The sequence below is a fragment of the Argopecten irradians genome, unplaced genomic scaffold (assembly GCF_041381155.1).
Source record: "Argopecten irradians isolate NY unplaced genomic scaffold, Ai_NY scaffold_0916, whole genome shotgun sequence".
NCBI lineage: Eukaryota > Metazoa > Mollusca > Bivalvia > Pectinida > Pectinidae > Argopecten > Argopecten irradians.
In genome coordinates this window covers 1,424-14,485 of record NW_027188383.1, presented here as the reverse complement: position 1 = coordinate 14,485, position 13,062 = coordinate 1,424, and the positions used below count along the sequence as shown (strand labels likewise).

General features: G+C 33.1%; 1 protein-coding gene across 1 annotated transcript; it reads left to right on the top strand.

Annotated features, from left to right (window-relative positions):
* Nucleotides 1-922: 922 nt before the first annotated feature.
* Nucleotides 923-12,846, top strand: LOC138313772 (NF-kappa-B essential modulator-like). Its single transcript, XM_069254072.1, has 6 exons — nucleotides 923-1,187; nucleotides 9,419-9,706; nucleotides 10,688-10,887; nucleotides 11,635-11,778; nucleotides 12,026-12,420; nucleotides 12,825-12,846. The coding sequence occupies exons 2-5, from the start codon at nucleotides 9,451-9,453 to the stop codon at nucleotides 12,200-12,202; spliced, it is 777 nt and encodes a 258-aa protein (XP_069110173.1). The 5' UTR covers nucleotides 923-1,187; nucleotides 9,419-9,450; the 3' UTR covers nucleotides 12,203-12,420; nucleotides 12,825-12,846.
* Nucleotides 12,847-13,062: the final 216 nt, after the last annotated feature.

Sequence of the window (13,062 nt, the reverse complement as noted above, 5' to 3'; positions counted from 1 at the left end):
AACACCAAAATTTCGCGTCTTCGGAGCTCGCAAATTCATCAGAATTAATGCATCGTTAAACTTATCTCACTCATTCTAAATCGAGATATTTTCCCCAGGGAAGACACCCCGCGACTCCCAAACACCGTAATCTCGCGCCTTCGGCTCTCGCAAAACTATCAAAATACATTGTAAAACGCATTAAGTACCCATTTTAAACCGTAATATTTTCCAGGGGTGACCCCCGGACCCCCTAATATTTTTCCTGGGGGCGGTCCTCGGACACCCAAACACCAACATCTCACACCTTTGGCGCGCGCATGCCAATTTGCGTATTCATTAATTTTGTTTTTTTAGTTTTAATTACACTTAAAATTAAGTTACCTGCTAATACTGAAAGTTTGACATTAACTAAAGAAAAAAATAGCATAAGGGCTTAACATTCTTCGTTTTATAGCATGATTTGGGCGTAGAGGGGTCGGAGTGTACTCAAATTTTATATCATTTGGATTGAATTTTATTGCAGGCCAATTTCATTATTATTCATTGGTGTGTTGAAATAAAATCTTTATTTCTATTTTTAGTAGAAATTTACAAACTATTTTAAAAGGTAACAAATTACTGAACATTACTGTAATTATCCTTTTCAAAATTTTATCTAGACATCAAAATATATGACAGTTTTCAATAGACATAAAATATGTCCAAATATTTGTGTGTTCTTCACTGTAGCAGATTTCAATAATTCAAAATCTTGAAAGATGTAGACATCTTTTTTTAATTGACTGTGCACATGACTCATGACGTAAGCATTCAAGCGCTTATGAGATGAAACAAACAATAATCCTAGTCCCAATAATGTTTTACACGTGAAACTTGAACATATTTCAATTACCGCCGTTAGCTTCACTCTTCTACGCGTAGTCAGTAAATCGTTACGAGTGTTTCCTCAGGATAACAGGGGATTCCCAAACAAATAACCTGACATCTCTGCGACATGACAGATCTTACACGCTAAGCTAATTTCTGATGAAAAGGAAGTAAGGAACCTAGATTTGACGTTTTTGAAGTATATTTTTGAATCGCACAAGTGATACATCCGTTGATTGTTCTCGACAAATTTACATTTATAATCACGAAAGTTGTTTACTTTCGGTTTGTGTCGAACCAGTCCAAGGAACTAAAAAAAACGTACATTGGAAGGACAGGTAAGCATAATGTGAAACACTTTTGTAAGATCTTATTTGTAAACAAAACTAAAAACTGTTTGAAGTAATATTTAATGATATACATCAGTTCTATATATATATGCTTATGGAGACATTTTGAATTCAGACTGCTGGTAAATGCTGCAACTTTCGATTTCGGTTTTTGATAGCTACCAGAGCCGTTTTTCGTTTATTCGGAACAACCGGTTCGACCGTTGTTTAAAGTCATTATTTCAAGTATAAATCCTGACGGACCTGCAGTTTTTGATACAGGCCTGTGAGTGCTTTGTCAAGGCTCGTCTGAAAACAATATAAAATCACCAGGTTCGTCTTTAATTAATAAACGAATGACTAGGTCCAACCGTAAGCTTATAATCGAAAACTGCCCAGGTATCTTGTACAGTAGTTAGTACTGGTAAACTGTAAACGTAATGCAGTATACTACTCCAACAATATTAATGGTTAACACGAGAAGACACTTAAAAACAATAGGTTTACAGTGGTCCAAATATCGCCATCTTGTTCAAAACTAAAATTCCATTATTTAGGCTAGTATATTTACCCCAAAAATAAGGAGTAATCTGACAAAATTGCAAAAGAATTTATTTATACACATTTTAAATCTAGAATATACTGTCTTACTATATTAAAAAGTCCCAAGAATTTTGGGAAGGGGAAAATGCTAAAAATAGCCTCCAAAGATGACAATAGCATCCACTATTTTCCATAAAAATGCAGCAAAACGGATAGTCGTTGATAAGTGTTTCTTATAAATAATAATTGCAAATCGTTATTTTTCTCTTGAAAACAATCTTTTTGTTCTTGCTTGGTTTTACTCGAAGCACAGTAGACTTCATATTAGATTAATTAAAGATTTACAGCAGATGTCGCGATATGCGCATGCGCGTGCTTCCGGAAATCAAATCTCGATCGTGCATTTTCCATCGTCCTCCGTCGTCAGCAGTATGTAAACTTTTCACATTTTAAACCTCTTTTCTAAAGTTCTACTGGTGATATTGAGCTGAAAGTTGTCCGATATGATCCTTACATGGTCCAAACTAAACATTTTTTCATGGGTCGATACTAAATCCAAGATGGCCGCCACGGCTGCCATTTTGAAAACACAATTTTGATATTTTTCAAGTTCTGCAAGTGCGATTTTGCTGAAAATTGCTTGAAATAATCCCGACATGCTTCTAACCAAGTGTTGTTATTTCATGGGTCAGTACGAAATCCATGGTGACTACAATAGACACCATATTGCAAAACAAATTAAATAAAAACCATCTTCGTCAGTTCTACTGGAAGGGCAACCTAAGAAGTGTTGTTTTTTGACACTCAAAATATCTCAAAATCCAAAATGGATGCCAAAGTTACTATTTAAGTACAATGTACACAATGCCTCTAGTTTTCGATAAATCCCCGTTATAGTATACACAAATCATGTACTATGTCCGCATTGTCGAAGTGCACTGTATGAATTTCGGAAATAAACGATCGCCGAAGAGAGATATATTGTGAAAGGATTAGACTAAATTATCTATGAAATAAACTGAAAATATTCTAACAACAATACTAATTAACACATAAAAATGGACCGAATCAGCACGGTCATCTTGCCTTGAGTCGGTTATCCCGCTAATTTTCATACAAAAATTACCCGTAGACCTTAACTCTAAGAAAATGTATGTATTTTCTCGCATTTGGACTATTTCTCGTTTCAAAACTGGTATTCAAAGATAAAAAATAGACATTTAAAAGTAGTGGGAGATGTGATTTAAATATCACCCTTCGACAAGTTAACGTATGGTTTATATATCAAGGATTTATAAGCTATTTACGTCCTCGACTTTATAGCACCTTCGCTGAATGTTGATAGCGATTTTGGCAACAAACCATACAGTAGCCTGCGATTGATTACGATTGTACTCAATCCAGGCATTACTGCGAGTAACTTCACGCCCATTACGTTTGATTGTTTCCTCATACATCCAATATTTAAAAAAAAACAGTTCTGAATCCTTTTGTAATTCATCAGATATATTATTAGAATTGTATAAATAGTAAACTCGAATGAAAGTTTTGGTGTTTAGAGGTGGATTATGTGAGTTTAAGAATAGGATACCAATATTTATCATATCATACCGGTTGCAAATACAATATTGTATCTAAGACAAACCTACAAATCTGGGGTTTTTTTTTTTAATCGCTAGCTTCGGCGATCGCTATTTCCGGAACTCATACACACTCCGACCACGGTCTTTAAAGCAACATACGTGTTTGACCTGGCCTTTGAATAATTTTCAGACAGTTTTCAAAAGATTACTGAAGAAAAAAATAGTATGTCAATATCTTCATCCAGTCATGACACATATAACTTTATAACCATTTATAGTGTGCCATTATATGGAAATGTTAATTTTCTAAATATTTAACATTTCCATATAATGGCACATTCGTGTCCATGTTATAAATTATAACAATTTAGCTATAAATTGGTATAAATATATTATGAAATTTTCTAAATATTTAACTTTAACTTTATGTATAATTCAATGAATACACTTAGTCTATTATAAGTACACATATATCCTTAGACATCAGGTCGCAGTGACCAGACGGTTATAGTCGGTTATTCAACAGATCAGGTAGTTTTGCCTTGTAGCTATCATGACCAAGTGTATTCGTGACAAGAAGTGGTCAGATTACTTAAGTAGAATATGTACTCTGACATTTGCTATAAAACTGATTGGTGTTGAATGTCCATGTATCTCTATATAAACTAAGATTTCACAAGTTAACGGGGTCGCTCTTAAGGACTCCACGAATAAACACCAGAAGCTACCAACACGTGTTTGAGTCCTACATATCCACACCAAACTACAACAAACAACAGAACTTCTACATTTCAATAGCCAAAGTCAATATTGATACAATGATGTTCGGTTTTGAATTAGCACTAAAACAATAAAAAATAAAATTAAAATGCCTTTTCAATACATTAATAAATATTATACGTGTATACAAAAATCATAAATAATTATCTTCTATGTATCGCTTTGGAGGATGTAGACACTGCATGCTCTATCACTAATTTCCAAGTGAGCGACCTATGACACACGAAACACAGAGGTTTGAGAATAATTTACAATTTATACATTACGTATGCATTTTCACGAATGTCTCTGATGTGTGTGTTACACCAGAGATAAACGGCAATGCATGTGTCCCGCAATGAGCATAACATCTTTCATTTTCAGTCAGCCAATGAGATTAAAGCGATTACCTTATACAAAATCCAATTGAGGACATTTTTGTGTCATTTTTGTTTGGAACGAGGCTGCTATCCTCTTATTGACGACACTTTGTTGTTTAGGATGATTTTGAACGACAAATGATCGATCTTTCCAACGGTAGTACTGCAACAGTTTTTCTGAAGACTGAATATCTGCTGAGAACCAAAGGGACCTGGCACGATTTTTTTAAACTAACAGTATACATATATATATATTATAGTATCAAGGGTATGAACTCGGCGGTCGAGAAAAACGGACCTATTTTTTTAAAACCATGATTATTTTAATAAATGGGTTATATACAGTATTGACGGATATCTTACCTTAAAAAGAAATAATTTATCTTTCCATTGAGTGCTTGATGAACAAAATTGGCCAAGTATTGACGAAGTTATGGCTTGATGAGTTTATATACAAGCACAACATTACATAATTTGCATAATGTAGTCACGATATGTAAAGTCGAGAAGCGTTCCGAAAAACAAATGAACATGGCCGGTGACGGTTAAAGTAAGTGAGCTACACGATGTTTAAATGGAGTTTCTACAAAGTACGGGTCATGACACCTCCAAAGGAGATTGTGGATGAACACAGTTATGGGTACTGTTTACCACCACAAGCGTAGATTTTGTGATTTTGGCTTGGTTTTTGAGGTACCCATTAGAGCCGAGACGACATTTCGACCGGACAGGGAAATGTCTACCTAGCATATTTTTCGTAAATTACCCGATTCATCAAGCCAAAACTTCGTCAATACTTTGCCAATTTTGTTCATCAAGCACTCAATGGAAAGATAAATTATTTCTCTTTAAGGTAAGATATCCGTCAATGTTGTATATAACCCATTTATTTAAAATAATCATGGTTTTAAAAAAATAGGTCCGTTTTTCTCGACCGCCGAGTTCATACCCTTGATACTATAATATATATATGTATACTATTGGTTAAAAAAATTTCGTGCCAGGTCCCTGTGCTGAGAACCGAAAGCCTTTAAATCAACATGGTGGGGGAGATTTTTTGTCTCGGCGAACTTTCCCCCTTCTTGTATTACGTATGATATATCCATGTAGAATATGAGTTTTACCGAGTTTTGATCTACATCCTTAGACCTAAGACCTCTAAAATGGTCTATGAACACTCTGATGGGTGGGTTTTTTGGTTACCGATGGCTTAATGATCACTTTTCTCTTCGTACTTATTCTTGACTATCAAGTAGTCCACAAAGTACCAGACGTACATGTACACTGAAAGTATTTCTAAAAAAAAAATCATAATTCAGCAATAAAAACTTATTTTTCATTTTTGAACCTTTGTTGAGTAGAATTTCAAATAATGACCGAGGGGGTCCTTAATTTTTATTTTAGATATGTCGTTTCTTCAACAAATGTCGTAATTTCGAATGTGCATATTAATCAAAAGAAATGCGTTTGTCAAAGAACGGCATCCTGAAGAATGCAGCGTTTGTGCAATGAAGTTCACAAAGGAATATTGACCGTCACGTGACCATGTATTATCCAATGAGAATAGTGGAAAATAGGAAGGTATTTAATACATATATATATATATATATTCTGTTAAATAAACTTACATTTTGCACATATCCTGTTTTCTTTATATACCTGGTTGTGATATGCATGATCTTGATCATAAAAGCCGACTCTTCAATCATTTCCGTTCCTATGGCTCAGGATAAAATTAACTATAAGTAATTGTCCCAAACTCGGCTCCATTGTCCTGATTACTGGAATGCGTCATGTATATTAATTTTCGAAATTGATATTTAAAAAACACAAACTCTACATACATATATATAATAAATGGTTATGAAAGCGCAATTCCGATTCGCTAAAATCTCGTAAACTCCTGTGAAGATGGAATCCAGCACATTTACGTTCAATGTTAAGCAAACACTTTTATGTTTCTGTTCGTGTGCGTGTGTGTGTTTTTATTTTTCATTTTCCCGGTTTTTAGAAGTTTTGAGCTTTGTGTTAATGCCAATAATTTGTAAAGTATTAGCATTTAAGGGTTCATTTGCTATTTTGTTTACATTTTAGGTTTGAAATAATTATGAGAAAACGATAAATCTTTTAGTAACCGATATTTTGAATTACTTGATAAATTCGGTATTAACACAAACCTTTTAAGTTATACAGTCAGGAAAATACAAAACAGAAACATATAATACTTGCTAAGAATGAAAATTGAATAAAAACATGTCGAACCTATCGTTAAGTAAAAGAAATTCAATACAAAGAAATTCCATACATTTATATTAGACAATAACATAGACATATCTATACCTACATATATTAGTGTTTTAATGGATCAATTGAAGTAAATTAAAACTCACTTCCTGGGTGTATATAACTTATAAAACTACCTGATTATTGAAGAAGATAACGTCAGAATGAGTTGTGAAGATACAACAGCCATCAGGCAACTCTTTGGTCACGTTAATGTATCTCCTATTCATGACGTCACGCAAATCTTTCATGACGTCAAGTAATTCTATAGTGACGTCATTTCTACTAAGCAGTAATATTTTGCGAGTCTTGTGACAAAACAAAGAGATATTAATAAAATCTCGTATACAATACAGCACACATTTATGATGCATGTTATTACTGAACTACAACAACCTATATATGTGCCCTGAATATCCCTTACCGTACATGTATGTGTACATGGCGGAAAAGTATGTGTTGTCAGAAAGATTAAGCCAAAATGTTGTTTTCTTTTTAAATTCGAGACATGTTATACACATTAAAATAATTAAAACATAAAATTTATCAATTACATCTTATAAAAATAAAACAGAACATATTTAAACAACGATAAATGTCCTTTTAAAGTGTTATTTGATCTTGCAAATAAAGTACGCAAAAACTAAAAACGGCAAGGAACGGCAACCACAGGCTTCCATACAATATTTCTATGGCCGTAACTAACAACTTTTTATTCAATGTTTACATTTCAAAACCGCTAGTAATAAACATATCGTGACACAATTTCATCAATGTATGATTTGATTTCGTTATTACCATTCACTGATTTAATTTAACAAACTTACTATATCTAAGTCAGTAGACCCTAATCTATTTTGTTTTGATAGTGCTCAAGCGGCATCACTCGTTCGAAGCAGACGATTTTTTAAAAATTGTTTCCACTATAGAGTAATAATCACCTTTTAAAGTCATAGCTGTCGTAATTGCACATATAAACAGTTAATACTGACTAACTATGATAATCAAGATGTGATTTATAGTGTTTAGTTGCATTACAATCGTTTCAAGAGACAGTGGCTTGTCGTGTCGTTGTAACCGGAAGTTCACCATTTTACATGTATGGAGGACCATACACAACACGTAAAATAAGCGAAAATAGGCAAACTTTGACAATCAATTTGACAACTTTCCCATTATAGATTCTTTTGGGACTTTTTACATATAATTCAAAATACATTTTCCTTTCGATTGTACTAAAAATAAATTCTTTTGCAATTTTGCCGGATTAAAACCAGTATCTGGACTAGCCTATATTTATTAGCATGCATTCAATGTTTAATAGACCATTTGCCGGTTTCCAATAGGTTAGCAATTAGAGTGATCTCCCTTGAAACACAAAAGAGTTCCAGTTCCTATACTCATACTCATTTAAGAAAGTGAGCTCAGTTGAATGCTGTGTTCGCTAAAATTAAATTGCTTTTGCTTGTATTTGGTTGTTGAGTGCATTAAATCAAGCTGAGAGATATATTTGAAGGCTGTAAAAATATTCATTTAGCAATAATTCCGAATTTATCGTGCGCACATGCAGCCTGTGCCGGGCATAGCGAAACGTTTTATTTATCGGATTCAGCTTACTTTTACAGTAGTTGATATATATTTTCATCTGTATTTTTATCAGAATTTATGTCTCCGTTTATAAGCCTATTGTATAAGAAGTCATGTGCTTTGATTTGTTTGTTTGTATCGGTAATTTTATCACAATAACGTATGCGGATAGCGGTGATACAACGGAAGTAAGCGCTCTTCCAAAGTATACATCTGACATATATTACGCTTACCTTTAAACTTTACTGAACATGCTTCCTCTATTTGTGTTATAATCAAAATAATTTAAGCTCTCAAATAAATGCATAAATGCTCTTTTTTTCTGGTTATTATTTTCAATATACCGGTTTCAAGAATGTTATTAGGGGCACTTAGTCCGCTAAACCTACCTATATCATTAGGCAATTTATTTCTTTTTTTTTTTTTTTTTGCCTAATATATAGTCTATATATTAGGCAAAAAATTAATAAAAAGCCTAATAATATAGCCAGGTTTAATATTTCATAGAAGTAAGCACTTCTTATGATATAGCCACTTCGGTAACTTGTTCCGGTTGCCACTTAGGCGTTTGCAAAGAAAATCGCTTACATCATTGAGAACCGACAAATAAGCTATTGGTGAGACATTTATGATTTATTGCCTATAAAGTTTATAATAAGTTTATAAAGTTTTTTAAAACAATAACAACATATCGATGATACAAAATTTATATCAATGGACTAAAATGAGGTTATAAGTTACAACACCTAACAAATACATTAAAGTTTCTCTGCTAATCTATGTTAATGATGAAGTTTCATTTCACTGTTTTGTCGTCTGGCACAGTGATATACAACCAAAATATTGTACTTAAAATGGTGATGTAAGCATAATACTATTATTATTGGTAAGCTAATATCTTTTGTGACACTACAAAATTATCAATCTCTTAATACATTCCCATTTTAAAAATCAAAATCTGTTCCAGAAAAGTAGTGTGTGTGCCTTTAATGATTACTCATTTAAACATTGCTAGAACAGTTTTTCGAAATATGTGTATATTTATATAGTAAAGACTGATAGATGCATTTACAACACCCAGTATACTGTATTATTGTATTTTCAGGTAAATCACAATGAATCTGAAATGAAACAATAATGTCAGCATTATACACGGGAAATGGACTCCCCTTGGTCAATGGGGAAAGAGTGGAGTTTCGCAGGTCACCCGGGAGTTCAAATGGCGGAGTATCATTTGATGTGATAACCCCACCGCATTCTGGACAAAGGACACCGGCAGACTTAAGTTATGTTAATCCAATGGGAATGGGACAGATCTCCATGACTGATGTCACCCTGGAGCAGGCACTGGAGCGTGTCCAGGAACTCATGAAGGAGAATAAAGACTTGAGAGGTACAAATTAAAATTTTTACTGTTAAAGTGTTTTTGGACTGAATACCTATATATTCTTAGATAATAATGCTCAGAATTTTGGTCTAGATATAGCAGAGTTTACATTGTAAACTGTATTTTAAAAGATTACCCAAATGTTGATATGGTATAGAACACTGATGTTATAGATCGCAGACCTGTGTATACTATATCAGTCTACGACTTTAAGCACTAGTTTGATGCCCATGACTAGTAATTTTACAGCCGGACTAGTGCCAATATTGTAATGAACTAGCCGATTTGACTAGTGGCTCCCCATTTGATTAATATCGCTAAATGCTACATTTACAAGAGCAGTGGTCAATTGCATTTTTCAACACATTTTGAGTGCATTCTTTATGCGATTATTTCAGTCTGGATGCATCATTTTGTGATAATTTATGTTCTGCAATTTGGATAAAAAATTGTAAACTGATCATTACAGAATTTGAAGTCCCCAAGCAAAATGGCTGTACCTGTATATTTAATTTGGACTAGTGATTGAATAGTCAGACTAGTAAAATTTTGGGGTTTACTAGTCCAAGTGACTAGCAGCGAAAAAAATTAGCATCACAGACTGCTATATACAGTATTTTCCGTAGTATCAGTCCCAACTTTTTCCTCTGAAAATTGGGAGTGCGACCTTTACACCAGTGCAACCTATACATGGACGAAAACCCAAATCAAATAATGTTTTGATGGGTAAAAATGATAAAAAAAAAAATCATAAGTTTTACTGGCCTGTATTGCATTGATTTCGGTGAAAGGATGAGATACAAAGATAAGCTGTATTGTATATCATTTGTTTACAATCAGATTATATCTTCACTTGTAGTGGTTTCTAGATTTCCTAATATCAGAGACATGTTGGACTTTGTTGTTATTTATCAAGAATGTTTTACAGTGAAATATTATCTACCAGTTTTTTAAGCCCACATCTGTACCATGTATTGTTTCTTGTAGAGTATATGAAGGAGAACAATGAGTTGATGAGACAACAATATGAGGCCTTAGCGGAGTACAAGGCAAAGATCCAAGAGAGTAACGCACAAACCAAAGAAAAGTTTGAACAGACACGCACTGTTATTTTGGAGCTTAGGAAGGAAAATGGAAAACTGAAGTCTTCTCTCGAGGCTCAGTCAGATGAAGCGAGTCGTACTCTGGTAATTACTATAAAAACTTATTTTAAAGTTTTATAATTATAGCTGCCATCTAGGAAGTTGTTAATATAGAAATGGTTATTAATTTTGTAGTACAAATGATAGGTGATTTTAGTGCTTTATAAGTCAAATACTTATATTTAAAACATAAAGACACTCTGTAAAGACTGTGTATTTTGTTGGTCCCTACCAAATCTTTCAGTTTACATTCTTGTTCATATAACTCGTAATGAATACATTGAATCAGATATCTTCCCAGTTGGTTCACAACAACTTTTGATTTACCAAGGATTGATTATATTTTAAATATTGCACAGTATTTATAACTATATTATCTTGCAATAATAACATGCACGGTAAAAGCATATTCTTGTAACTGTATTTTAAGTATTGTATTTTATAACTATATTATCTTGCAATCGTAACATGCACGGTAAAAGCATATTCTTGTAACTGTATTTTAAGTATTGTATTTTATAACTATATTATCTTGCAATAATAACATGCACGGTAAAAGCATATTCTTGTAACTGTATTTTAAGTATTGTATTTTATAACTATATTATCTTGCAATAATATCATACGTGGTAAAAGCATATTCTTGTATCAAAAAACTAGCTGATTCAGTATTGCTTCTTGTATAATAAAACCACTTTTATTCTTTTAAATGAGATATATATTATTGTATTAGCTGGCACACTGGGATTATTGTAACTGTCAGATATATTCAATCTGAACTGAACTTTACAGACTGAGAGACTGGCTGATTTGGAGAGAACCAAAACAAAACTGAAGGAAGAAAACTCAGTAAAAGATCAAGAAATTGGAAGTCTGCGACACCAGCTAAAGGAACTCTCTCTTCACAATCAGGAAAAAAATGCTGCCAGTGATGTGGTAAGATATTAAATAAGTCATATCAGGTTCAAAATGCTGCAAGTAACTTAAAATATAAAATCATTTGCATCAGGTTAAAAAATAGTGACATGGTAAGATATGACATCAGTAAAGTACAGGGGGTATATGAAAGTATTTGTTTGAGTTGGTTAACATTTGCTCACTGTAAAAATAGGTATTATACCAAATGATTTCTTTCTTTAAAATTGATAATAGATTTTTGTTTTTATTTTGCTTCCTTTTCAAGGTTTTTGTTGCTAACACTAAAGAGGATGAAGAAAGACTGAGGAAAGTAGAGTCAGAAAGGGACAGCCGGGTCAGAGAGGTGGAAACTCTGACTATGCAGAGACAAGTGGACCAAGAGGAAATTTCTAAACTGAAAACTGACATTAACATGAAAAAAACGACTGCAAGAAGAATATGACAAGTTGTCACTTGAAAATTTGGAACTGTCAGAAAAACTGCAAAAAATTGCAAATGAAAACAAAATATTGAAGACAGATATGAAGAAAAAGAAAACGGAAGTTACAGATTTAATGAGTAATGTGGAGGAACTGTCCAAGAAAAATCGTGAAAATGAAGAACTTCTCAAAGGTGCGGGCTATACTTTGGTGGAAGGGTCGCCAAGGCAAACAGACAGATGTAAGTAAAGTTATAGCATATTACATGTATTCTGCATTTGTATTTTACAGAGTTATCTGCCCTTTTGGGTAGTTATTGATTGTGACATCAGTGTATTTGTGAACGTAACATTATACTTTTTAGAGAAAAATGATGACATCACAATGTATAGTTATCATCAATGGACGAGGTAACTCCAACGTGCAAAGACGAAAATTTTTGTTTTAATTAAGTTACAGGTGTTTACCATACCCACTGTTGTCCTAATAAAATTGTCCTATTTCATCCAGTAACTCTCGTGTTCCACTTAATTATGGAGGGGAATATGTTAAACAGACTGCTTTAGTTATTTCTCAAACCACATCACAGTAAAAACATATGACAATCGAAGCTTACAGATTGATAGAATTACTGATTATTTTCAGCCAATAAGAAAAGTCATGAAGGTAATAATATTCTGTAGTTTTTTATAATGACAGTCCTTAAGCTTAACACTTATTTCTCTACATGATATAGTTATATTTTGGATTTTCAAAATATCCAACATATGTATGGATTTTGCTTGAGAAACAAAACACAGAGGTTACTTATTGTGTTGATATCTCACTTTCTTTAATGTATTGTGCATTGTATATGTATACCATATTAAGGCTGCTACTGAAT

Coding starts and splice junctions, on each gene's coding strand:
- LOC138313772 (XM_069254072.1), top strand. CDS start 9,451: ATGTCAGCATTATACACGGGAAATGGACTCCCCTTGGTCAATGGGGAA. Junction 10,888..11,634: donor ATGAAGCGAGTCGTACTCTG/GTAATTACTATA, acceptor TGAACTTTACAG/ACTGAGAGACTGGCTGATTT. Junction 11,779..12,025: donor AAAATGCTGCCAGTGATGTG/GTAAGATATTAA, acceptor TTCCTTTTCAAG/GTTTTTGTTGCTAACACTAA.